The sequence below is a fragment of the Triticum urartu genome, chromosome 2A (assembly GCF_056163025.1).
Source record: "Triticum urartu cultivar PI428250 chromosome 2A, HENAU_Tu73, whole genome shotgun sequence".
Classification (NCBI taxonomy): domain Eukaryota; kingdom Viridiplantae; phylum Streptophyta; class Magnoliopsida; order Poales; family Poaceae; genus Triticum; species Triticum urartu.
In genome coordinates, this window is record NC_141874.1 from 526,843,213 (window position 1) to 526,870,716 (window position 27,504).

The 27,504-nt window shown below is 45.1% G+C and overlaps 2 protein-coding genes across 2 annotated transcripts; one reads left to right on the top strand and one right to left on the bottom strand.

The window, feature by feature from the left end:
- The first annotated feature begins 4,522 nt into the window (after positions 1 to 4,522).
- On the top strand, positions 4,523 to 6,421 carry LOC125538429 (uncharacterized). Its single transcript, XM_048701684.2, has 3 exons — positions 4,523 to 5,550; positions 5,654 to 5,972; positions 6,047 to 6,421. The coding sequence occupies exons 1-3, from the start codon at positions 4,696 to 4,698 to the stop codon at positions 6,181 to 6,183; spliced, it is 1,311 nt and encodes a 436-aa protein (XP_048557641.1). The 5' UTR covers positions 4,523 to 4,695; the 3' UTR covers positions 6,184 to 6,421.
- Positions 6,422 to 6,516: 95 nt separating this feature from the next.
- LOC125538430 (uncharacterized) lies at positions 6,517 to 10,032 on the bottom strand. Its single transcript, XM_048701686.2, has 2 exons — positions 9,767 to 10,032; positions 6,517 to 7,846 (listed from the first exon to the last, which is right to left on the bottom strand). The coding sequence occupies exon 2, from the start codon at positions 7,819 to 7,821 to the stop codon at positions 6,862 to 6,864; it is 960 nt and encodes a 319-aa protein (XP_048557643.2). The 5' UTR covers positions 7,822 to 7,846; positions 9,767 to 10,032; the 3' UTR covers positions 6,517 to 6,861.
- Between the last annotated feature and the right edge of the window lie 17,472 nt (positions 10,033 to 27,504).

The following is a 27,504-nucleotide window of genomic DNA, read 5'->3' on the forward strand; positions in this document are numbered from 1 at the left end:
GATTAAGCTCCATAGCTTAAGCTTTAGGATGTAGCAGGATCATGCTGTCCCCTAACCAGCAGCAACTTGGCATCTCCAACACACCGCTTTCTCTTTAGCCACGGCATTCTTAATCAGGATCAGCTCACTTGTCAAATCGTAAACGTGATTAGCCGCTTATAAAATTGCAAGCGTCAATGATCGTCCCTGGTCGCCATTACGTGAAACCTACTTATGCCATAATTACAGCAGCCAGCACACGCCGTCCTCGGATGAATCTAGAAGTCTAGATCATATTCATCACCTCCCTTGGGAATGTGTTGATCTTTCACTTCCAACTTCCAGAGCACTGCCTGCCTCATGTATAAAACGGGGTAAAAGCCTGTTTCGAGAGCATTGTTTGCCTCTACTCAGAGGTTGAGCTTGGGAGCATATATATATAGTGACACGTGTTTGAAATCCCCAAAATCTAGATTAGCACCCCCTAGGCTAATCCGAGTCCAGATTAGTTAAAGATGGGGAGACAGAGGAAGCTAAAGAAGCTAGCAAAGCTAGAACGGGCTGGTGTAGTGGCCGTCATGTGGCCGGCCAATCATTCAATCAAGCAGCGGTCAACAGCTTTAGCAAGCTCCCCCGTCTGGTTTTCCGTCGGTTTCTTGCCATTCTCTTTTCCTGTTTCCTTTTTCGGCAAGCGGCTAGAGGAGCAAGCTGGTAGAGTGTTGGCGTGTGGTGCTCTGTCGCCTCGCCAACCACCGATGGAGTGGGCAGCCAGCTTGGTTGCTTGGTGTCTATGGAGAGATCACTGGATGGAGCTTCATGTCCGTCGATTCATCATTGTTAGTCACCACAAAGGAATTAAGTGGCAGCATCGTCTCACTGTCACTCCTTCGTCCAGACAACAGATTTCTACTTTCATTTTTGTCCAGTAGTAAGTAACGTGCTGTTACAAGTAGCGGGACGTTCAATCTCGGTGCTCCATTTGTGCATGTGTAATGCTTACTCCTCGTAAAGGCGTGCTTCTTTCACCGTTGCATTGAACGTGCCCGCGCAAATTGCATGAGAATTTTCCACGATTTGCGTATGGCACGCCGCTGGTCGCTAGTCGCTACCGGTCTTCTTCGCCGTGTTGCCCAATGCTGCATTTTTTTTTAGACTCGCTCAATGCCGCAATTGCGTCGCGATGGGAGGATGGCCATGACCCACGTCATCTCCAGAGTCTGGGCTTGCTAGGGTCCAACCGCTGCATTCAGGCTAAAATGACAAGTTTGAACACTTTTAGAAGGTTTAGCATGAAATGATCACATTTCAAACTTCTTTCACGATATTGACCCTTTTCAGTAACGCCGCCCACCTAGGCGTTTGCGTTCCACAAGCAAATACTTGGATCATGACGTTTCCACCATGGCCCTGGCGTAGCCAAACGAAAACGCTGTGCAAAACAAAAATAGAAAAAAGAAACGACAGAAAAATGAAAAAAAAAAGGGCGCCCCGCCCCCACACTGGGTCAGCCCAAAGTGTACCGAGGGGTATGTTGAAATTTTAAAAAAGCTCATGGATTTATTAAATGATCGTAGGTTTTAAAAAAGTTCATGAATTTGAAAAGGATACATAAATTTGAATTTTTTTTTCACAAAAATAGAAAATATCGAATTGTGGAAAATATTCAACATTTAAAAATACTCATAAATTTGAAAAAGTTCATGAACTCGAGAGGAAGTTCACAAAAATTGAGAAGTTCATGAATTTGAAAAAAGTACAAAAACTGAAAGGTTCGGGAATACGAGAAAAGTTCATATAAATTAAAAAAAATTGAGATTCGTGAATTTGAATATATTTTTTACCGAAACCGGTTTTGCACCTCTCTGGTTTTACCCGGTTCTCTCTGAAACGCTCCGGGTATGCGCCAGTTAGTAAATAAGCCTATAAGTGGCAGCTTAAGCGGGAGCAAGTAGTTAACGAGCGCTCCTTCAGGAGCCTCGCAACGATCAGCGCCATTTGGCGCGTTTTCAGCTTTTTTCGGGTTTTTTTGACGTTTTGATTTTCCCCAGGTCTTTCTTAGCTTTTCGATAAAAAAAATTCAAGAAAAAAATTCACGAAAAAACGCGTTTTTTTTCCGTGAAAGTCACAGTTTTTCTTTCGCGAGAGGCACGGTTGTGCTTTAGCGAGAGTCACGGCCGTGCCTCTCGGAAACAAAAAAAACGCGTTTTCTGTTTTTTTTCTTTCGCGAGAGTCACGGTTTTGCTTTCGCGAGAGGCATGGTTGTGCTTTCGCGAGAGTCACGGTCGTGCCTCTCGGAAAGGGAAAAACAAAATGCGTTTTCTGTTTTTTTCGTTCGTGAGAGTTACGGTTTTGCTTTCGCGAGAGGCACGGTTGTGCTTACGCGAAAGTCACAGCCGTGCCTCTCGGAAAGGGAAAAAAATACGCGTTTTCTGTTTATTTTTTCTTTCGCGAGAGTCACGGTTTTGCTTTCGCGAGAGGCACGGTTGTGCTTTCGCGAGAGTCACGGTCGTGCCTCTCGGAAAGGGAAAAACAAAATGCGTTTTCTGTTTTTTTTCGTTCGTTCGAATTACGGTTTTGCTTTCGCGAGAGGCACGGTTGTGCTTACGCGAAAGTCACAGCTGTGCCTCTCGGAAAGGGAAAAAAATACGCGTTTTCTGTTTATTTTTTCTTTCGCAAGAGTCACGGTTTTGCTTTCGCGAGAGGCACGGTTGTGCTTTCGCGAGAGTCACGGTCGTGCCTCTCGGAAAGGGAAAAACAAAATGCGTATTCTGTTTTTTTTCGTTCGTGAGAGTCACGGTTTTGCTTTCGCGAGAGGCACGGTTGTGCTTACGCGGAAGTCACAGCCGTGCCTCTCAGAAAGGAAAAAAAATACGCGTTTTCTGTTTATTTTTTTCGCGAGAGTCACGGTTTTGCTTTCGCGAGAGGCACGGTTGTGCTTTCGCGAGAGTCACGACCGTACCTCTCGGAAACGGAAAAAAAAACGCGTTTTCTATTTTTTTCCTTACACGAGAGTCACGGTTTTGCTTCCACGAGAGGCACGGTTGTGATTTTGCGAGAGGCACGGGCATGCCTCTTTTGGAAAGGGAAAAAAATCGTTTTCCCGGTTCGGTTTTTTTGTCCGGTTTTTTTTATGAAAAAAAAATTTGTCAAAAACTATCAACATGGAATCTAGTTTTGAAGATCTCGACGCGAGGAATCTAATGGTGAAAACGGTTCGAGATTTGGACGCACGGTTTAAGAGATAAAACGTTTTGAATAAACGAATCTACGAAAAAAGAGAAAACTCCCAGGTTGCGACAAGTGGCGCGCTGCATGTACATCATTTGTCGCGACTTGGGAAAGTGGAGCGTTCTTTGCAACGAGTACTTCTTAATTAGTGTTTTCGGGCTTAAGCGCCAAATAGGACTTGGGCGGGTGGTGGCCATGACCCATGACATGTCTGAGCTCTGGGCTTGCTAGGGCCCCAACCGCTGCGTTTGCACACAGCCCGCGTTCGGAAAGGAAATGAGGGCCGACTTCCTTACGGTGGGTCTGGGCCTGAACCAGCGTAGCTGCCTAAAAGCTTTCCTATCTTCTTCTCCCCCCAAAAAAAAGAACTTCCATTTCTCTCTGCCATCCGGCAGCACATTGGCGGAAACAGCTTGGCTGGCCGGAATGAGCACTAGTCTCCCTCTCCGTCTCCGGTGGCGAAGACGGCATCGGCGTGCGATAGCAATTCAGAAAGAAAACCAAGGCACCGGCACGGGGCAACTTCTACTTGTGGTCGGTGGTTAAGGCACGGAATTCCGTTCATTCACACTGTGCAGTTACTCTCACTCCCGCCAGCCAAGCTAAACACTTTGCTCCGTGACTCGCAGCAATGCATCAAACGGAAGCCTTTGGCGACTGTACCTCAACCCGAAAGAGGAGTCGGGGCACAGGAGCTTCAGACCTTCAGTGCATGCGCCCGTGCTAGCTGCTAGCCCAGTGATGGATGATGGATGGATCGATCGGCTTTCTGGTTTCTGTGGTCAAGATCTTAAGCTGTAGGGATTCATTTGACTCGCAGAACAAAACAAAATCTGCACTTGGCTTCTCTTTTTGCTTTTCCACGCCGTCGTCGCTGTGAATCTGTGATACCGTTCGCTGTCCACCTCCACGCAAAAGAAAGAGGTGTTTCTGTGCCTCGCACGAGATACACCGCGCTTTCCGTATCACACATTACCGTCATATAATGATAATCCCATGAGTAAAAGATGTGCTAGCATAAAAAAAGTTGATAAGGGCCGTGAAACCTCTAGTCTCGTACTCTACTCTACTAGCTACCATGTGCTGTTTTTGTTTTTCCCTCCTTTTTATAAGGAATTACGCCGGAGATTATATATAGGAGAATATGAATTTTATCAACTAAGAAAATGGATTTTATTTTATTTTTGGCAAAAGGCGTATCATTCATTACAGAATGCAGATCCACACCCACAAGCATTTCCCAGTTTGACATATAGAGGCCACAGCTAGCTACAGGATATATATGTCTCTCCGTTTCTCTGTAGCATTTCCATCTCTCCCCCGAGAGCAAGAAAAGTTCTTGCTAGCTCAATGCCTCGATACAGCATTATTATTACCCCTCCTAAACACCAGGACGGCCGGTAAAACGGAAGCCGCGCGCGAAGGATACGATCGGCAAGACAAGGGGCCGAGAACGTTGGGGCACGGCGGCCGGGAAAGGCGCAGGGCATGGCCGGGGACGCGCCGCCGTCGCCGACGGCGGGCGAGGAGCCCTCGCCCGCGTCGGCGCCGCTGCTGCTGCGGCGGAGGGGCTCGTACCAGCGCTGCATGTCGCACGCGCGCGACGAGCTCCGCAGCTTCCGCTCCTGCCTCCGCTGGATGTGCGTCGACCACTCGGACGGCTCCAGCGCCGCGGCCTCGTGGCTCGTCTTCTTCGTCCTCGCCGTGGCCGTCCCCGTGGCCGCGCGCGTCGCCATGCCGCGCCGCGCCTACGACACGCAGGTGCAGCTCTCCCTCACGCTCTCCGCGGCGCTCGCCTACCTCACGCTCACCTCGCTCATCCGCCGCCGCGGCCTGCGCCGGCTGCTCTACCTGGACCGCCTCCGCCACGACTCCCAGGACGTGCGCGCCGGCTACACCGTGCAGCTCGCGGGGTCCTTCCACCTCCTCGCCTGCTTCGTCCTGCCCTGCTTCCTCGCCGACGCCGCCTACAAGGTGTTCTGGTACTGCGCGCACCGGCCCTTCCCGGCGTGGTGGTCCGCCGCCGCGTGCGCCATGGAGATGGCGTCGTGGATGTACCGCACGGCCATGTTCTTCATGGCCTGCGTGCTGTTCCGGATCATATGCTACCTGCAGATCCTGCGCATGACGGGCTTCGCGCGGGACTTCGGCCAGTGCGCCGACGTGGCCGCCGTGCTGGGGCAGCACCGCCGAATCCGTGACCAGCTCCGGCGGATCAGCCACCGGTACCGCAAGTTCATAATGTACTGCCTCTTGCTCGTCACGGCCAGCCAGTTCACCGCGCTCCTCGGCGCCACGAGGCCCCACGCGCAGGTCAACATCGCCACAGCCGGCGAGCTCGCGGTAACGTTCCCCCGGCCGGCGCTGGTGTGCATGCTCGATCGTCCGTTCATTCGACATACAGTATGTAAATGACTTGTTCTTGCGCGTCTGGAATTTTCTTCAGCTCTGCTCCCTGAGCCTCGTGGCAGGCCTGCTCATCTGCCTGCACAGCGCCGCAAAGATCACGCACAAGACGCAGGCCATCACCAGCATCGCCGCGGCGTGGCACGCCGACGCCACCATCGACACCGTGGAGCGTGACCAGGAGAACCCCAGGACGCCGAGCAGGTCGTGCCTGCAGCAGCAGCAGGTGCCCCCATCCCCGGACTCGGACCAGTCGGACGACGACGAGATGTCCCCGAGCGAGGACAGCCTCGACACCTCCTCCAAGTTCACGTCCTTCCACGCCACTCACATTTCATACCAGAAGAGGCAGGCGCTAGGTAAGCATGCATCGTGCCGTTTGCGGTTTGATTTCGCCATTGCAAAGCACTGTAGCTGATCATGGCGTTTTCAGTGACCTACCTGGAGAACAACCGCGCAGGCATCACGGTGTTCGGCTTCGTGGTCGACCGGACGTGGCTCCACGCGCTCTTCATGCTCGAGTTCTCGCTAGTCATGTGGCTGCTGGGGAAGACCATCGGTATATCTTAGAGAAGGGCGATCATCTCGATCCCTGTCAACTGTGTGTGTATATGATGAACCATCCAGCTCCTATCGAATCATGTAGATCGCCACCCTCTCAGGGGTGTAAACTGAGCGCAGATAGCTAAGTAAACTCATGTTCCAGATATAAATCGTGTTCATTGCCTCCTTGCAATCTGCTTACCTGATGACAAACTGTAACATGTTTACTTGCAAGTTGCAACCAACTCCTAACAAGTTGGATCGACGGAACCACAATTCAGCACATTGAGATTGGACAACACCAGACGGGAACCACGAAATACAAGTCGAGCAATATGTCAAAAGAAATTCAGAAACATATAACAAAATGGTCTGACTAACTTTGAACAGAAATGACCAAGAGTTGGGTTGTGCTTTTCTAGGACAATAACACCAATGGCTAAAGCAATCTTTTGCCTAACATACGCTGCTTCTATTCTACTTTGATAAAAGGAAATAAAAGAAACGTCATTCACAGGTCTAGCAGCGCATTCATCAGAGAAAAAGAAGTGGCCCAACAAGAAAAAAAAATCTTTTAAACCGCACACTCTGTGACCAGACCAGAAAGAAGCATGCTAAATGATTCATGAATAGTGGTTCCGCCAGACCAGCTCTCATGGTAAGGTGCTGATGTCTGCTTCCTGGCAGATGAAATGCTCCCATTTCTCAGCTGTCATTCGTGGATCTTGCTTGTCTCCCCATCGGCATCCGAGCTGACAGAGCAGAACCAACCTGCGGCCATCGACGCCTACCACTGCTTCTGGAGATGGTTAGAGCGCGACGCTGGACATTTTGCCTTGGTCTTGCCCCACTTGTCCTGTAAGCTCTGCGAACCACTCTTTGTAATGATCGGATATCAGGAGCTCCAGAAAACATAATATCACCACCATCAGGAAACGTGTAAGAGTCAGAGTCATCACTCCAATCAGAGTTATCCATGAAAGAATCGCTGCTGCCACTATTGGGGTCAATAAGATAGTCCCCAATAATCATGGATCCTGGATTCAAGCCTGTGACTATGCTGATTGCATCCTGCCTCTCCTTTGCACTTTCAAGCTGCTTCCATTCAGCCAAACGTGCCGGGTCAACTTCACGAGGTTTTGATGAAGGATGTCTGGCCTTCACATGCTTGCAGAGTTTCTTATATGATCCAATGAATGAGCAGTCTTCATGAATGCAAGTTCTCTTCTTGCGATTGAGAAATTGCCGGGCTGGTTCAACCACTGTCCAGCCTTTCACTTCCCCACGGCAGATAGGGCAAGCAAGCTCCACATCCTTTGGCTTCTTGCTAGCTGCTGCCACTGCAATTGATACTTCATTTGCCGGTTTCTCCTTCACATAAGCATTTTTAAACTGTTCGAGACAATTAGACTGGTGATAGTTGGTTCCACACATGTATGGTCGACAACCTTTGGTATGTGAAGAACACAGCAGGAGGACAGCATCATGTGGACGCTCCAAGCATATTGGGCAAGTGGCATGTTTCCAATCCTTTTTCTCCGAGGTTAACTTCAATTTATTTTCCTTGGCTGCCCTTGTTGCTTTCTGGTAGTGGGAAGGTGCATCAGGAGGAGATGACCTAAGTCGCCGGCTTGATAAGTCGCGGTGTCTTGGAGTTCTTGCCATAGCTTCCCAAAACAGGAAAAGGGATCTAGAATAGTGGCACAAAAGTACATATATATTCAGTTACTAATAACAAGAACAATTATATTTATCAATGTATTTCTATCGAGTTACGTAATACTGATCAGTACTAGTTTGCTATAACAATCACGACTCACAGCAACAAATGAATTTGCACTTTTTTAAACCATGAGCTATACTGTATACAGAAAGATGGCTACTTTACAATCTTCTGGGTTTATTTTAAATCCTTCTGCTCACATTGCTCATCACCTTCAAAATCAAGTGATACTACCATATCTCACGTAGAAGCTAATTTTAGGATATATAGTGTGAAAAAATGAAAAACAAATTTCAAGTGGTTTGAGCATTTAGGTCATGGATGGTTTATTTATTTCCATTACTTTTATTAGTGAGGAAGCATGGACATGTTTGAACTTATCTAACAGTTGCAATATGCAATGTTGCATAAATATTAAATTACAAAGAAGATGTCAACAATTAGGGCAAAAGCAATAAAGCCTAAAGTTTGAACTAATCATCCAAACTGAGAACATAAATAAATATGGAACCAGGCAATCTCAGAAACTCGGTACATGGTATATCTAGTAAAAAGAAAGTAGCAAAAGCATGTCCTAGAGAGTAAGCAGAGATGAAAGGACAGTTTATTTATAATTAAAGCACATCAAACAATGTCATACAGCAAGGACAAGTTCGATATTGTCTAGTAAAGCTCTGCAAGAATAGCCAGTGCCAGCTAACAACTTCTTAATATACATAAATGTTAGGCGTGGAACCTAATATCAGTGTTATTCACACTATGCACATTTCATTTTAATTGCTAGAAACTACAAGCATGGATCTCAAAATGCAACAACACCACAAGTGCCCTAGGCAGGTCAATACAAGACATGAAAGATGGAGTTTCTATTTGACAATTAGGGTAAAATGTCCCTATGCCATCCTTCTTTTCCATGGAGTTGCATACATGTTTCTAATGAACAAGTGTATTGCAGGGGATTTTTACTAAGAGTTGTGGTTTTCTGACTCATTAATTATTTTTTATAGTAACATCAAAGGGAATATCAGGTAGGAACTCCCTGTAACCAGGAAAATGCAATCTGATCATGTACAGACCATTGGATATGTTTGATGATCATGCAAATAGCAGCATTCACAGGTAGGTTCGGTGATGATGCAATCTGATCATGTACAGACAATTTGATATGTTTGATGATCATACAAATAGCTTTCACAGGTAGGTTTAGGAATGGTACAAATAAATCACATATAAGATGTTGAGGTGGCTCAAAGGCCAAGAATGTTTGTTCCTTGCAAACTGGACAGTCTTAGACACTTTTGGATTACAAGTTTGCATTCCCCCATCTTAAGTGAAGTTCTCATTTGTTGGAAACTAGATGAAACAAATCATACTATTTATCTCCAGTGGCAGATCCAGAAATGTGCGGATGGCAGTGTGAGCAGTAGCTGCAAAGGCGGTGTCGAATCACCAGATAGCTTGCACGAAGGCATGTATAATTTAATCTGGGCATGGCAACACATTGTTGATGCAAAAACAAGCACCCAAACAAACAGCCGGCATTCTACAAATACTAACATCAAGACATGCGACATATGCAACAGACAAACAGTAATTACAAGCTTAATCTGGTATATGGCTATAACACTAAAGTATATCAGTTCATGTTAAGGGCGGGCATGATTTGGGGCGTGCGGAATCAGTTGAGGCCCGGAATTCGGAAAACGAATTGCTATCAGTACCACACCACGCAGCAGAGGCAAGACCGCGGCAAACTACTGTAGATGGGTTGGAGCGCCCAGTATCCCTCCATTGCAGAAAGGGCGGCCAAGATTAGGCTATAGGCATCAAAAATAAAACATCACGGAATAAATCTCAGAACGACCGAGTAAAGTTAGGGTTCGTCACCAACGAAAGGGATCAATCCAAAGCCCGAATGGATCTCCACTCCGCGCCAGTCCAACTCCTCCCGCTACGAGAGATGAACTCCTCCAGCGTGGTGTGGCATGGGGACGTGTCCGTCGGGGAGGATTCGGTGAATGTCGTACAGCCGCCGCTGCGGCGAGGCGAGGCGAGGGGAAGAGAAATCGAAGCAATTGGGTGGGCCGGACAGGCGACGAATCGGGATATCTGGTAATTTTCACAGTGACTCGTAGGATGGGTGCGGCCGTGCGGGGAGCTTTTTCTAATTCAGTAATTAGACCCTGGGCTGGATGCTAATTATCTAGTAGTACTTCGTTCCCCTGAAAAAAAAAACTATCCACTTCGTTTTTTTTTTCAGTTGAACTATCTACTTCGTTAGTATCACCTGTGCTAATTACATCTTTTTTCGTCCAATAAAAAATTGATTTTTAGGGAAAAATTACATTTTTTTGTTTACCTGTAATACGAATTTGTTTGGGTCTATCTGTATACAAATATAAAAAAACAAGAATACCAGTACAAACATATTTCTGCCAAAATTGAGAAAAATCTAAGTCTTTTTTGGACCAAGGACAATAGCAACACATTCCTGCTTATGTTTGAAAAAGAAGAAAAAATTCCATTTTACTCCCTTGAAGAAAATGAGTGGTTCACATAACCCCCTGAACTTTATTTTGGTTCACTTAACCCCCTAATCTATTCCAAACCGTTCAAAAATCATCATTGGTGGGTTTGCACCGGTGGTTTTGCTGACATGGACGAGGTCAAAGCGTTGTTGACCAGTGGGGCCTTCCTCTGCCTTCTCTCCCACATCTGCAGCCACCCCGAGAGTGCCCGAGCTTCGGTCGACGGCCACCATCGCCGTGCACGTGGCCGGAGGAAGCATAGAGCCACACCAAAATGTCGGGATCATCTGCCTCGTTACCCTCTTCAACTCTGCCAAATCCATTGTGCCAAGCCAACCCCAATCGAGCCTGGCATCGTCGTCTTCCTCGCCACTGCCGCCAGCCACCACGCTAAAATCCGCCATCACCAGCGCGCCCCCGACCTCCACGACCCCTTCGTTGACGCGAGACGACCTCGCGCACCTTCTGGACAGGTTCCCGGTGAGGCCCGCGACCCCTTCCCCGCAAGCCTGCGCCCCGGTCGCCGCCTTCGGCGTCCATTGCGTCGCTGCAGAGCACTTCTGGTCCCCCTTCCTGTGCCAGCACCCCCTAGGTGAGCCCCTGCTCCTCCGGAGCCTCTCCGTTCCCTCCCTCATCTATGTAGCCTACTCGCGCAGTGCGCCACCCATAGCAGCAGCGGGGGCTGGAGCTTGGCCATGCGGGGAGAGCTCCTCAGTGACGCGCAGCTCCAAATTGATGGGCCGGTCAGCTTTAGAGGAGCACCATGGTGCTTAGGAAGCAGAGAAGGAGAAGCGGGGCTCACCAGAGGAAGAGATCGAGGCGACGACAGTCGATGCCGGAGGCGGGGAAGAAGACATAGTCGCCGATGATTTAGGGTGACTAGGATAAAGTCCTTTGGCAGGACGTATAGCAGAGCGAGGGGAAGCTCTAGGACATGGATTGAAGGGGAGGGGGAGGTGTTGTCCACGCGGGCTAAGAACTACAGCGCCGACGGCATAAACCAAGCATTGATTATGCTCTCTAGGCGTCGAGGAGGAGAGTGGGGATTTGATTGACGAATGGGCCCCACACCCCACTGGTCAAATACCGCCTTGACTGTGTCCATGTCAGCAAATGAGCTCAAAAAACCAGCTAGAGATGATTTTTGAATGGTTTGGGATAGATTAGGGGGTTAACTGAACCGAAAAAAAGTTCAGGGGGTTATGCGAACCACCCATTTTCTGTAACATCCCGAATTTTCAATTTGGAATGTTATACATTAGATCAGCATGCATATCATATTTTATTTTGCATTTTGGTTGATCCTAGAAATTCTACGCAACTCAATGACCCACGGAGAGAGTTGGGGATTTCGTTATTTTCATATTTGAGTTTTCTCAAATTTTGAGAATAGGATCATTTGATTTTATTTATTTTATCATCAATGATTTCTATTACAAAAATATGAGAGAGGGAATAAAATGACTTTCCCAAAATAAAGAAATATTGAAGATTTAATAATAAAATCAAATAAGATTTTATTTCGGAGTTTTCCGGTGTTTTATTTGAATTTAGAAAAAAAGTGCGTTTTTCAAAATTGCATTTAGGTCCCAAATAAATATTCACCTTGTGCGGCTTGATTTTAGAAGCCCGTGAAAATTTATTTCAGAATTTTTGGAGTTCGTTTAGTATTTCTTTTTATTTTTCTTCCGAGCGGAATAAAAAAAACGAACCGACTTCGGGCCATACCCGAGCGGGACACCGCCCGGGGGTAGCCTTTAAATAGCGCCGCCCCGAGCCGCCCCAGCCCATCAGCCCCGCCTCGATCCGCGCGCGCCGCTGGAGCCGCCGCCGACGACGACGATCCCGCCGCCCGAGGTTCGTCGTGCCTCGTTTTCCGTGCCGAAAAAAAATCGGCGTTCGTCGTTTTTCTTTTTCTCGGATTAAATCCGCGATTTTTCTGATCGCGATTCCTGATCCGATTTTCGTTTTAGTTTAATTTTTCGCTCGTTTATCGGAATCAGGCGATTCAAGCGCCTAGAGTTTCGTCTCGAAACCCTTTATCCGTTTAACCAACTTAAACAAGTTTTTGCTACTGTAAAATTTGCCCTAGATCCAGATTATTAGAACGAAGTTGTTTTCTTTCGCCGTTTGTCTTTCGTTGCTTCGTTCGATTTGATTCTTTTTGCCAACCGGAGTTCTAAGTTGAACCTTTTGGTTAGATCTCTTATTTGAGTTTTACCTGTGCATTAGATGAGTACTTATTGTATGCTTGTTTGTTTGTCTGCGATAGAATACCCGGAGTGCGCCGCCTGTTACTTCGAATCGTTAGGTTTCGCGGATCATCAGCAAGGCAAGTAACACTTTGATCATACCTTTTCTACTACCCAGTTTTATTGCATTAAATCAGTCCTCACACATTTCATGATTAGGATCTAATTAAACTGTGGAATGGGAAGTAGATGAGGTAGTACCTATTACCTATTTATTATCAAACCTTTGGGAGTTACTTCTACGTTTGCTTATTATGTCATGCTATGCTAGTAGACGTGGATTGGGTGAGTGAAATCCATGACAGATATGAGATTGTTAATTAATGGTTTATCTAAGGTGGCAGCTTAAACACACATCTGGGTGGATTGAGGCACCTGGGTATTCCAGGACTTGCCTGTTTTCTTTTGGACCGCCATCCAGGCTCAAAGGGATCATGAGACTATTCATACTAGAAACTTCCGTGTGCAGCCACAAGCTATTATGAGCTCTAGCATAGTTGACTAAGTCGTGCGAACTCTTACAGTGGTAGACTAGCAGATGTAGGGGATGTAGGTGGTACGGTCTACCCATCGTAAGGTGCTAGCGCTTCTGAAAGACTATGTCTTGGTCATCCGTCTTCTCAAACACCATGTAGTGCGAGAAACCAAACGGAGGCGATCGAGTCTTGTGGGGAAAAGTGCGCAAACCTCTGCAGAGTGTAATAAACTAATCATGGTTAGCCGTGTCCCCGGTTATGGACATTTTGAGTATCTAGTACTTGGATTTTCATGTGAATCTCAACATGTTACTCTAAATAAATTTTGTTGGGTTATGTTTAATGATGATGCTTAATTGGGATTGAGAATGCTGTCAACCATTCTCAATGTTTAACAACCACCATGATAGTAATTAAATTTTATTCCTTTGAAGTAGGGAAAAATTGGTTTTACGCAAAACTGTAACCATAGAGCTTTCCACCAGCCAAATATGCATATAGTATAGCTGTTTCATTCCATTACTCTCTATGTGTTACCTTGCCAGCATATTCCATGTGCTGACCCGTTTTCGGGCTGCAACGTTAATATTGCAGACTTTTTAGACGACGATTAAGGAGTTTTTAGGTCGTGGTTCTATACTCAGTGATGCCGTTGGAGTTGACGGACTCACTTATCTTCCAAGCCTTCCGCTGTTATCGTTATTAGATGGCCTTAAGCCATATTTATTGTAATAAGTTCTCGATTGAGACACTCGATGTAATAAGTGTGTGATTGCTACTCTGCTATAAATCCTCCGAGTACTGTGTGGTGTCAGCATTACTGATCCAGGGATGACACCGGAGCACAGAGATCAGACTATTTGAGGTCTGGTCGCTACAGAGATGATATCAGAGCACACGCTGACTGTAGGACACGACCACTAAGTTAGAGACCTAGATCACTTTTCACTCTCTTCTCTTCTGACCTCTCATCTTCTCTACTCTTTAGGATGGCGGATGTAAGGAACAAGTTCACACAACCGGATGAAGATACACCCTTTGGACGTCACTTGAAGGAAGTCAGTAGATACCTGAATATAGGAGTACCAAGCTTCACCGGAACCTACAACGCCACTTTACCTGAAGAAGAGCGCTGGATGATTCAAGTTCAAGTTCCAGGAAGGACGTTCATGCCCGTCACTGAGCCCATAGAATTTTCTTTTGATGCACCAACTTGGAGTCTAGGAAAGAGCATGGCAGCTCACATCGCCATGGGACGCATTGGAGAAGTCTACCGCAAGGACCTCAAGGATACTATCTACCAGATTTGTGGGCGCCGAGATGAACACTGGGAGATGATCAGCACCAGGAAGGATAGATCAATTGCAGCTTTTATCCAGGAATTAAACCAACACATTCGACGACAGGAGAACCAGATGTGCGCCGACATGATAGATCTGAAGAAGGCTAAGACTAGAATCAAGGAACTGGAGGAAGAACTCAAGGCTACACGGGAAGATTATGAAGAAGAAATTGAAGTATTGGTGGAGAAGAATGACGACCTGATCAAGAAGATTGGAATATTTATGGGAGACCCTACGCCAATAGACGAAGACGAAGAACCTCAGGAGATTAGCCCGGAAGACTACATCATCATCGACGAAACCGACTCGGAAGCAGATAGTAGCGATGATGACTATGTTGATGAAGCTGGAGCAGATATCATGGAGTCAACGACCGTAGAATATTTCTAGTAGACCCCCTCATTAGTAGTAGTAGTCCACCATATAAATATAGTAGTCCGAGCACTTTTGCGATAGTTAGATCGATTGTATGCCCTTATTTGATTGAATGAAGTGAATTGTTTGTTTTTTCCTCATGTGCATATGGGTAGTGTTTTCTCTTTAGACCCCCTCTATTCTTACATCTCATCTTTTCTAAACCCTCAGATGCCTCTGAGACGTGACCCCGGATTTGCCTTTCCACCGGAGCTCACTTAGTTGATCCAGCAGCAGAACACACTGATGCAGTTGCTAGTCCAGAATCAAAATCAGGGGAACAACAACAACCCACCACCACCACCACCACCTGTTGACCACTTAGCCCGTTTTCTTAGGCTGAATCCGCCGGTGTTTTCCAGTAGCACTGAGCCGATAGTAGCGGATAATTGGCTCCGCAAGACAGCTAGGGAGTTGACCACAGCAGGATGCACAGATGCGGAGAAGGTGAAGTTTGCCGCACATCAGCTAGAAGGACCCGCAGCATCATGGTAGGAGAATTTCACAACCACTTTCCCAGTTGACACTGTCACATGGGATCAGTTTCAGCAGGCTTTTCGTACTGCCCATGTTTCAGCAGGAGCTATGGCCATGAAGAAGCGTGAGTTTCGCAACTTGCGCCAAGGAGGAAGGACAGTTGGCCAGTATGTGGAGGAATTTAGTAAGCTAGCACGTTATGCCCTAGATGACGTAGCTACGGATGCAGCTAAGCAGGAGAAGTTTCTGGAAGGACTGAATGATGAGTTGAGCATGCAGTTGATGGTAGCAACCTTCAACAACTACCAGGAGTTGGTAGATCATGCTCTTATGATTGAAGGGAAGCAGCAGCAAATTGAGAATCGCAAGAGGAAGTATGGACAAGGAAAGTACAATTCAGGAGCTCATCAGAAGCCATGTTTTACCCCTAGACCGGGAGTACATTTTCAGCATACCCATGGAGGAGGTAGCTCGCACAATCACAATGGCACCAAGAATGGAAATGGCAATGGAGGAAGCAACGGCCAGAACCGCACCAACCCCTCAACCCCAGCCAAGAAGGACTTGAGCCAAGTCACTTGTTTTAAGTGTTCGAAGACAGGACATTATGCAAATGAATGTCCTGAATTGCAAAATGGAAATAGCAATGGAAGTTCTGGGAAGAAGCCAAACCCTTTTAACAGGGGACAGGTGAACCACGTTAGCGTGGAGGAGGTTGAAGCTCAGCCCGATGCAGTAATAGGTAAGTTTTTGGTTAAGTCATTTACTGCACTCGTTCTTTTTGATACTGGCGCATCGCATTCATACATCTCAAGGGGATTTGTGGATAAGTATAACCTATCAACCCAAGCCCTTAGGTCACCCATGTTAGTAACCTCGCCCGGAGCAGAGTATGTGGCTAGTCTATGGTGTGATCGGTTACCATTAAGGATTGGTAACTATGTTTTTCCCTCAGACCTAATAGTATTGGAATCTCAAGGATTGGATGTGATATTAGGCATGGATTGGTTATTAAAGTATGAAGGGAATATTGAATGTGCTAGTAAGTCAATTTTGCTTACCACCCCAGAAGGGAGAAGGATCAAGTATGTATCCCGACATGTGCCAAAGAGGACTCAAGTAAATTGCCTAACAGGAGTTGTACAGGAGGAAGTACCAGTGGTAAGGGATTTTCCTGATGTATTTCCAGAGGAGTTGCCAGGCATGCCACCGGATAGAGATATTGAGTTTTTGATTGAGCTATTGCCAGGCACAGGTCCAATATCAAAGAGACCATATAGGATGCCAGCAAAGGATTTGGTGAAAATTAAGAAGCAGATTAAGGAGTTACTGGATAAGGGATATATTCGCCCAAGTTCTTCGCCTTGGGGATCGCCAGTACTTCTAGTGGAGAAGAAAGATGGATCGTTAAGGATGGTTGTTGATTATCGAGGATTGAATGAAGTAACGATCAAAAACAAGTACCCACTACCAATGATCAATGATCTGTTTGATCGATTGCAAGGAGCTAAGGTTTTTTCCAAGATCGATCTGCGATCAGGATACCACCAGTTGAAGATTCGAGAACAGGATATTCCGAAGACAGCTTTTACCACCAGGTATGGGCTGTATGAGTATACCGTTATGTCATTTGGTCTGACTAACGCACCTGCCTATTTTATGAACATGATGAACAAAGTGTTTATGGAGTTTTTGGATAAGTTCGTCGTAGTGTTCATTGATGATATCCTGGTTTATTCGAAGAATGAAGAGGAACATAAGGAGCATTTGCGTTTGGTACTTGGAAAGCTCAAAGAACATCAATTATATGCCAAGTTCAGCAAATGTGAGTTTTGGTTGAAGGAAGTAGGATTCCTCGGACATGTTATATCTGGAGAAGGTATAGCAGTAGATCCCGCTAAAGTTGAAACCGTGACCAAGTGGGAAGCCCCAACAACAGTTGGAGAGATCCGGAGTTTTCTTGGACTCGCAGGATACTACCGGAGATTTATTGAAAATTTCTCAAAGATTGCGAAGCCTATGACTGAGTTGTAGAAGAAGGATACCAAGTTCATATGGACAGAGGAATGTGAGGCTAGTTTCCAGGAGTTGAAGAAATGCTTAGTTACCTCACCAGTATTGATTTTGCCAGACCAGACCAAACATTATGAGGTGTATTGTGACGCTTCACGTTGAGGACTTGGAGCAGTGCTTATGCAGGAAGGGAGAGTTGTTCATATGCCTCAAGACAACTGAAACCTCATGAGTTGAATTATGCCACGCATGATTTGGAGTTAGCAACCATAGTGCATGCATTGAAGACATGGAGACATTTTCTCATTGGAAATCATTGTGAGGTGTACACGGATCATAAGAGTTTGAAGTACATTTTCACACAGAAGGAGTTAAATCTCAGACAAAGGAGATGGTTGGAGCTTATCAAGGATTATGATATGAAATTGCATTATCACCCTGGAAAGGCTAATGTAGTAGCAGACGCATTAAGCCGCAAGAGCCATGTCAATACATTAATGACGGGAGGAATACCAAGGGAGTTAGCCGAAAATCTTTGTGAACTATGTTTAGAAATAGTTCCGAGAGGCTATGTAGCAGCATTGGAGATTCAGTCAACCTTGATGGATAAAATCAGGAAAGCTCAGAAAGCTGACAAAGAGATTGCCGCTATAAAGGAGAAACTGAGCAAAGGAAAAGCTAAAGGATTTCGTGAAGATGAGCACGACACCTTATGGTTTGAAGACCGCGCTTATGTGCCCAATGACCCGGAGATCAGGAAGTTGATTTTGCAAGAGGCACACGACTCACTGTATTCAATTCACCCAGGAAATACCAAGATGTATCTGGATTTGAAGGATATTTTCTGGTGGACCGGAATGAAGAAGGATATAGCGGAATATGTAGCGGTTTGTGATGTATGTCAGAGAGTAAAGGCAGAGCATCAGAAGCCAGCAGGATTGTTACAACCATTGCCGATACCCGAATGGAAGTGGGATAAGCTAGGCATGGATTTTATCACGGGATTGCCCAGGACTCGTTCAGGCTATGACTCGATTTGGGTTGTAGTTGATCGATTGACGAAAGTACCTCATTTCATCCCGGTAAAGACCACTTACACCAGTGCTAAGTTGGCAAAGATATACATGACCAGGATCGTATGTTTGCATGGAGTTCCAAGGAGTATCGTATCAGATAGAGGAACCCAGTTTACCTCAAAGTTCTGGAAGCAGTTGCACGAAACTTTGGGTACCAGGCTAGAATTCAGTACAGCTTTTCATCCACAGACAGATGGACAGGCCGAGAGAGTCAATCAGATTTTGGAGTATATGCTGAGAGCTTGTGCGCTAGATTATGGATCTAGTTGGGATGATAATTTGCCATATGCAGAGTTCTCTTACAACAACAGTTACCAAACCAGTTTAAAGATGGCCCCTTTAGAAGCTTTGTACGGAAGGAGGTGCAGGACACCGCTGTCATGGGACGAAGTTGGAGACCGCTAGTTGTTTGGTCCTGACTTGATTAAAGAGTCTGAACAGAAGGTGAAGTTGATTCGCGATAGGCTCAAGGTAGCCCAGTCCAGACAGAAGAGTTATGCAGATTCTAAACGCAAGGAGACAGTTTATGAAGTCGGAGACAGATCTTATCTTCGAGTATCTCCACTTCGAGGAACAAAGCATTTTGGAGTAAAAGGGAAGTTAGCGCCACGATTTGTAGGACCATACCGAGTTTTGGAGCGTATGGGAGAAGTAGCCTACAAGTTGGAATTGCCCGAAGGATTGTCAGGAGTACATGATGTGTTCCACGTTTCTCAGTTAAAGAAATGTCACGCGGAGATGGCTGACATACCGTTGAGAGACACAGTGCCTTTGGAAACTATTCAGTTGGATAACGATTTGACCTACAAGGAGAAACCAGTCAAGATTCTCGAGTTTGCCAACCGAGTTACTCGCAGCAAGGTTATTAAGTTTTGCAAAGTTCAGTGGAGCCACCACACGGAGGATGAAGCCACCTGGGAGCGAGAGGAAGATTTGCTCAAGGACCACCCTCACCTATTTTCTAGCCAACCCGAATCTCGAGGACGAGATTCATCTTAAGGGGGGTAGGTTTGTAACATCCCAAATTTTCAATTTGGAATGTTATACATTAGATCATCATGCATATCATATTTTATTTTGTATTTTGGTTGATCCTAAAAATTCTACGCAACTCAATGACCCACGGAGAGAGTTGGGGATTTCGTTATTTTCATATTTGAGTTTTCTCAAATTTTGAGAATAGGATCATTTGATTTTATTTATTTTATCATCAATGATTTCTATTACAAAAATATGAGAGAGGGAATAAAATGACTTTCCCAAAATAAATAAATATTGAGGATTTAATAATAAAATCAAATAAGATTTTATTTCGGAGTTTCTCGGTGTTTTATTTGAATTTCGGAAAAAAGTGCGTTTTTCAAAATTGCATTTAGGTCCCAAATAAATGTTCACCTTGTGCGGCTTGATTTTAGAAGCCCGTGAAAATTTATTTCGGAATTTTTGGAGTCCGTTTAGTATTTATTTTTATTTTTCTTCCGAGCGGAATAATTAAAAAAAACGAACCGACTTCGGGCCGTACCTGAGCGGGACACCGCCCAGGGGCAGCCTTTAAATAGCGCCGCCCCGAGCCGCCCCAGCCCATCAGCCCTGCCTCGATCCGCGCGCGTCGCCGGAGCCGTCGCCGCCGCCGCCGATGATCTCGCCACCCGAGGTTCGTCACGCCTCGTTTTCCATGCCGAAAAAAATTCGGCGTTCGTCGTTTTTCTTTTTCTCGGATTAAATCCGCGATTTTTCTGATCGCGATTCCTGATCCGATTTTCGTTTTAGTTTAACTTTTTGCTCGTTTATCGGAATCAGGCGATTCAAGCGCCTAGAGTTTCGTCTCGAAACCCTCTATCCGTTTAACCAACTTAAACAAGTTTTTGCTACTGTAAAATTTGCCCTAGATCCAGATTACTAGAACGAAGTTGTTTTCTTTCGCCGTTTGTCTTTCGTTGCTTCGTTCGATTTGATTGTTTTTGCCAACCGGAGTTCTTAAGTTGAACCTTCTGGTTAGATCTCTTATTTGAGTTTTATCTGTGCATTAGATGAGTACTTATTGTATGCTTGTTTGTTTGTCTGCGATAGAATACCCGGAGTGCGCCGCCTGTTACTTCGAATCGTTGGGTTTCGCGGATCATCAGCAAGGCAAGTAACACTTTGATCATACCTTTTCTACTACCCAGTTTTATTGCATTAGATCAATCCTCACACATTGCATGATTAGGATCTAATTAAACTGTGGGATGGGAAGTAGATGAGGTAGTACCTATTACCTGTTTATTATCAAACCTTTGGGAGTTACTTCTACATTTGCTTATTATGCCATGCTATGCTAGTAGACGTGGATTGGGTGAGTGAAATCCATGACAGATGTGAGATTGTTAATTAATGGTTTATCTAAGGTGGCAACTTAAACACATATCTGGGTGGATTGAGGCACCTGGGTATTCCAGGACTTGCCTGTTTTCTTTTGGACCGCCACCCAGGCTCAAAGGGATCATGAGACTATTCATACTAGAAACTTCCGTGTGCAGCCACAAGCTATTATGGGCTCTAGCATAGTTGACTAAGTCGTGCGAACTCTTACAGTGGTAGACTAGCAGATGTAGGTGGTACGGTCTACCCATCGTAAGGTGCTAGCGCTTCTGAAAGACTATGTTTCGGTCATCCGTCTTCTCAAACACCATGTAGTGCGAGAAATCAAACGGAGGCAATCGAGTCTTGTGGGGAAAAGTGCGCAAACCTCTGCAGAGTGTAATAAACTAATCATGGTTAGCCGTGTCCCCGGTTATGGACATCTTGAGTATCTAGTACTTGGATTTTCATGTGAATCTCAACATGTTACTCTAAATAAATTTTGTTGGGTTATGTTTAATGATGATGCTTAATTGGGATTGAGAATGCTGTCAACCATTCTCAATGTTTAACAACCACCATGATAGTAATTAAATTTTATTCCTTTGAAGTAGGGAAAAATTGGTTTTACGCAAAACTGTAACCGTAGAGCTTTCCACCAGCCAAATATGCATATAGTATAGCTGTTTCATTCCATTACTCTCTATGTGTTACCTTGCCAGCATATTCCATGTGCTGACCCGTTTTCGGGCTGCAACGTTAATGTTGCAGACTTTTCAGACAACGATTAAGGAGTTTTTAGGTCGTGGTTCTATACTCAGTGATGCCGTTGGAGTTGATGGACTCACTTATCTTCCAAGCCTTCCGCTGTTATCGTTATTAGATGGCCTTAAGCCATATTTATTGTAATAAGTTCTCGATTGAGACACTCGATGTAATAAGTGTGTGATTGTACTCTGCTATAAATCCTCCGAGTACTGTGTGGTGTCAGCATTACTGATCCAGGGATGACACCGGAGCACAGAGATCGGACTGTTTGAGGTCTGGTCGCTACATTTTCTTTAAGGGAGTAAAATGGACTTTTTTCGAAAAAGAACAAAAGGTAGATATTTACATCAGTCACATTGTGTACATCCCTGCAAAAAAAGTTAAATTATGTACATGAGGAGAGTAGAGGTTAAGTCGATGAGTTCAAAGATGAAGTTGAATCCAAGAATTTAGAATTCCAATATGCTTTTTCTGCCCGTGGCCCATGAGGGTAAGATCTTTTATGAGCTCTCTCCAAGTGTAAGATCATCTATAATCGAACTTGACAAATTCACCCCCCCTAAACGTCCCCAAAGCACTTGGGCGCGACCCTGGACAGCGTCCGAAGGACCCTAATATCTCATGTCAGACATCCACACTCTTTATTGAAACCCTCAGATCCATGCATACATGAATATCACAAAATCATTGAGTAGTTCCACAATTCAAACATAAAATATATAGTTCAAACATTAAACTCCTTGATTTTCTTTATGAGTCCACATATGCTCCACAAGATCATTAAGTACTTGCACGTGCACCTGTTCATCTTAAATCTAATGCATCTTTAGAAAATTAATAATCTGATCTGCATCTTATTCCAGGATGTGGACTTGCTCTCCAGGCTTCTCAAAAACCATGGGTTCAGGCTACCCCTTCACCCTCATCCTTGACAATCATTTTGTGCAAAATGAAACAACGTGTCATAAAGTCTCTGATTCCCACATTAGTGCAGCTCCACGAACAAGTCCCCAACAAGTTTGGAACACTCTGAATGCCCCCTCCACACCCTTCCTAACTGCTTCTTGCATTGTTGCCAAGTTGTTTGTTGCCATGAGGATTTGATAGGTCTTCCCAAATTAAGGATGTTTGACCAACCTTGGGTATGACAAATTGACAAGTTCTTTAAGCACACAAAGAGAGAATATACCGGAAAGAAATTCAAAAATAAGTGGAATGTGCTGAAGAAAGATTACATTATTTGGAAGACATTGAACCACTACAAAAAAGACACATCCGTGACATTATGGCTCGAATGGAAAAAAACATTGTCATGGTTATGATACTTCTATGATGATAGTTGTGACAAAAACACGTATCATCATTGATGTGGTGGGCTCCTACTTCTATGACAGAAAATCATGATAGAAAATGAGCTTTTCGTCTTGCGTCGGCCAGAGACGCACCTACATGACATTCTTTGGGCCGTCCATGACGTAAAAAATCATGGTAGAAGTGAGGGCGAGAAAAATATCGGGGAGTTCCCGGTCACAGTGGGTGGTCGGTGCCGAGCGATGCAATGTGGTTTGTGAGTTTCTTTCGTACGCACGCGTGTGTGCGTGGCGCTCGCTAACTGAACCCTTGCACTAGCTAGTTACATACTGAACATGAGCGATCAATCCCATTACGTACTAAAGCCGACCGATCGATCACTTCGTTGCTAACTGAACCCGAGTGATTCCTTCGTTGCTAAAAGAACATGTGGTTCCCCCATGTTTGGTTTTGGTAATTGATGACAATCTCTATGGAGTATGGACTAATGGTTGCCTTGAGTTATATTTGTAGGGTTTGTCCATAGGTTTTTCTTGAAGTCCATTTGTTGGTTTCAAGGATAGTATGTGATGACCAAGGTGTTATTCAAGGAATTATCGAAAGATTGGTCATGTGAGAGGTTGATCAAGACTAAGTCAAAGAGTGTATCAAATTGATCAACACATAAAGCGTACAAGATGTACCGGGAGGGATCAAGTGATTCCATGGTATGGTAAGCATTATCCATTACGCTTTATATACTAACCCATGGTCTACGTAAGAGTTCCATGTGGGGTTAAGTATGTTTCCATGGGTTTGCATCAAGATGAAGATCACATACAACCCATGGAATATGACATCAAGTGATGATCGTCATCAAGATTGTGGTGTGGAAGTTCAAGTGGAGCATCACAAAGAGATCACGTCCTTGAAGCTTGCCGTCCATTATGGTGATAATAGATTTGTGAAGATGTGCCGAAGACTGGCTCACCCATAGTGGATTATGGGGGGCAATCTACTAGTCTTCATCGAGCCAACGCAATCAAGAAAGGTGGTACAACTTGAGGAAGTCAAGATCGTCATCATATAGCTCAAGTGGACTATGTGAAAGGCAAAGGTTTGCCCTTGATAGGTTTTCTATTTTACCAGTCTCATGGTGGTTGATACGTCTCCAACGTATCTATAATTTTTTATTGTTTCATGCTATTATATTATATATCTTGGACGTTTTATATGCATTTATATGCTATTTTATATGATTTTTGGGACTAACCAATTAACCTAGAGCCCAGTGCCAGTTTCTGTTTTTCCCTTGTTTTTGAGTTTCGCAGAAAAGGAATATCAAACGGAGTCCAACTGACCTGAAAATTTACGGAGAATATTTTTCAAAAATACAAAAAATACTAGAACGAGAAGATATCGAAGAAGAGTTCTGAGGCCACCACAAGGGTGGAGCCCCCCCCATAGGGCACACCCCTGTCCTTGTCGTCGCCTCGTGGGCCCCTTGACTTGTCCCCGACGCCAACATCTCCTATAAATCCCAAAACCTTCAGAACAGGACCTAGATCGGGAGTTCCGCCGCTGCAAGCTTCTGTAGCCACCAAAAACCAATCGGGACCCTATTCCGGCACCCTGCCGAAGGGGGAATCATCACCGATTGCCATCTTCATCATCCCGGCGGCAGTGGCGGAGCTAGGATTTTAAACCAGGGTGGTCCTCAAATTTTCTTTTTACAACAAACATGATATGTTAATGTTTGTAAGTAATTACTAGTACCACATAGAAACAGATCAATATATATGTTCTTACAATCATACTAAAATACTCAATTAAGTCTCAGTTTGCCATAAAAGAAGAATACATAGTACTCTAGACTATAGTAAATACCCTGAGAAGTTAAAGATGACTATGTTTCAATAATTCTACAATAAGAATTTAAGTTTTTATCAATCATAATGACATAGTGTTTGTTCGTCGCTCATGTACTCAATAGTACACAACAAGCAAAAATAGCAAACCCTAAATTAAAAAGGGGGGATGGTCAATTGGCGACCTGCCAGAGATGGTACCTCAAATCATGCAAGGCCGAGTGCGGGAATGCAGATTGTGCGGCTGCTGCTGGTTTGCAGGGGTGCCAGGCGGCCAAGGGTAGGACAGGGTCGGGTCATAGGCTCATAGGGGTGCGGCTAGCGCCGAGCACCTGGCAGGCCACGGGCGCGACGGAGAGAAGGAGTGAAGGAACCTCCTGAGCAGTTGGGTGTCCCTCGTCTGGCGAGGCAGGCGGAGACGGGGCGGCCGACGGCCGGGATCGGGGATTGGAGGATGACGTTGCTTCTGGCTATGTCTCGTGTGTGGCTGTAGGGCTATGTGGTGCGCGCGTTGTTTGCTGGGTTAGAGATGTTGTTGGGCCTTTTTTCTTCTCTAGCCATCTATAATTGGATATGGTATATAGGTCGGTTCAAAATCCCAGGGTGGGCCGCGGCCCGCCCTGGCCACCCTGTAGCTCCGCCCCTGCCCGGCGGTCTCCATGACGAGGAGGGAGTAGTTCACCCTCGGGGCTGAGGGTATGTACCAGTAGCTATGTGTTTGATCTCTCTCTCTCCCCCTCTCTTCTCTCTCGTGTTCTTGATTTGGCACAATCTTGATGTACCGCGAGCTTTGCTATTGTAGTTGGATCTTATGATGCTTCTCCCCCTCTACCTTCTTGTAATGGATTGCGTTTTCCCTTTGAAGTTATCTTATCAGATTGAGTCTTTAAGGATTTGAGAACACTTGATGTATGTCTTGCATGTGCTTACCTGTGGTGACAATGGGATATTCACGTGATCTACTTGATATATGTTTTGGTGATCAACTTGCGGGTTTTGTGACCTTGTGAACTTATGCATAGGGGTTGGCACACATTTTTGTCTTGACTCTCCGGTAGAAACTTTGGGGCACTCTTTGAAGTTCTTTGTGTTGGTTTGAATAGACGAATCTGAGATTGTGTGATGCATATCATATAATCAAACCTGCAGATACTTGTGTTGACATTGGAGTATCTAGGTGACATTAGGATTTTGGTGGATGTGTGTCTTAAGGTGTTATTTTAGTACGAACTCTAGGGTTGCTTGTGACACTTATAGTAATGGCCCAATAGATCGATCAGAAAGAATAACTTTGAGGTGGTTTCGTACCCTACAATAATCTCTTTGTTTATTCTCCGCTATTAGTGACTCTTTGTTGCACGTTGAGGGATTGTTATATGATCTAGTTATGTTATCATTGTTGAGAGAACTTGCACTAGTGGAAGTATGAACCTTAGGCCTTGTTTCCAAGCATTGCAATGCCGTTTTCGCTCACTTTTGTTACTAGTTACCTTGCTGTTTTTATATTACACTTGTATCACCATCTCTTCGCCGAACTAGTGCACCTATACAAGTTACCATTGTATTGGGTGTGTTGGGGACACAAGAGACTCTTTGTTATTTGGTTGCAGGGTTGTTTGAGAGAGACCATCTTCATCCTATGCCTCCCACGGATTGATAAACCTTAGGTCATACACTGATAACCCACAAGTATAGGGGATCAATTGTAGCCTCTTTCGATAAGTAAATGTGTCGAACCCAACGAGGAGCTAAAGGTAGAACAAATATTCCCTCAAGTTCTATCGACCACCAATACAACTCTACGCACGCTTGATGTTTGCTTTACCTAGAACAAGTATGAAACTAGAAGTACTTTGTAGGTGTTGTTGGATAGGTTTGCAAGATAATAAAGAGCAAGTAAATAAAAAGTAGGGGCTGTTTAGATAAAGACACAACTAAGTTAGGTTTAGTAGAGAGTTTGTTTTTAAGAGAAAGTTATTTGTCCCTTAGGCAATCGATAACTAGACCGGTAATCATTATTACAATTTTATTTGAGGGAGAGGCATAAGCTAACATACTTTCTCTACTTGTATCATATGCACTTATGATTGGAACTCTAGCAAGCATCCGCAACTACTAAAGATCATTAAGGTAAAACCCAACCATAGCATTAAAGCATCAAGTCCTCTTTATCCCATACGCAACAACCCCCTTACTAGGGTTTGTGTTTCAGTCACTCACGCAACCCACTATAAGCGAATCATGAACGCATTGCAACACCCTACAGCGGGGATCCCTCATGCTTGCGCGACACGGAGAGCACCATAGGACAACACTAATAATAAAACATGCAACTCAAACCAATCTTGATCATCGAATAGCCATTAGGACAAAACGGATCTACTCAAACATCATAGGATATCCATACATCATAGGGAAATAATATATAGCATTGAGCACCATGTTTAAGTAGAGATTACAGCGGGTAAGAGAGAGGTTACACCGCTGCATAGAGGGGGGAAGAGTTGGTGGTGAAGGCGGTGAAGTTGTTGGTGAAGATGACGGTGATGATGATGGCCCTCGGTGGCACTCCGGTGCCATCGGAAGCAAGGGGGAGAGGCCCCCCCTTCTTCTTCTTCCTTGACCTCCTCCCTAGGTGGGAGAAGGGTTTCCCCTCTGGTCGCCCCTCCGAGATTGGATCTGTCTCTCCGTCTCTCTCTGTTTCTGCGTTCTCCCCTGGCTCTGTTTCACCGTTTCGTGTATATATGGAGATCCGTAACTCCGATTGGCCTGAAACCTTC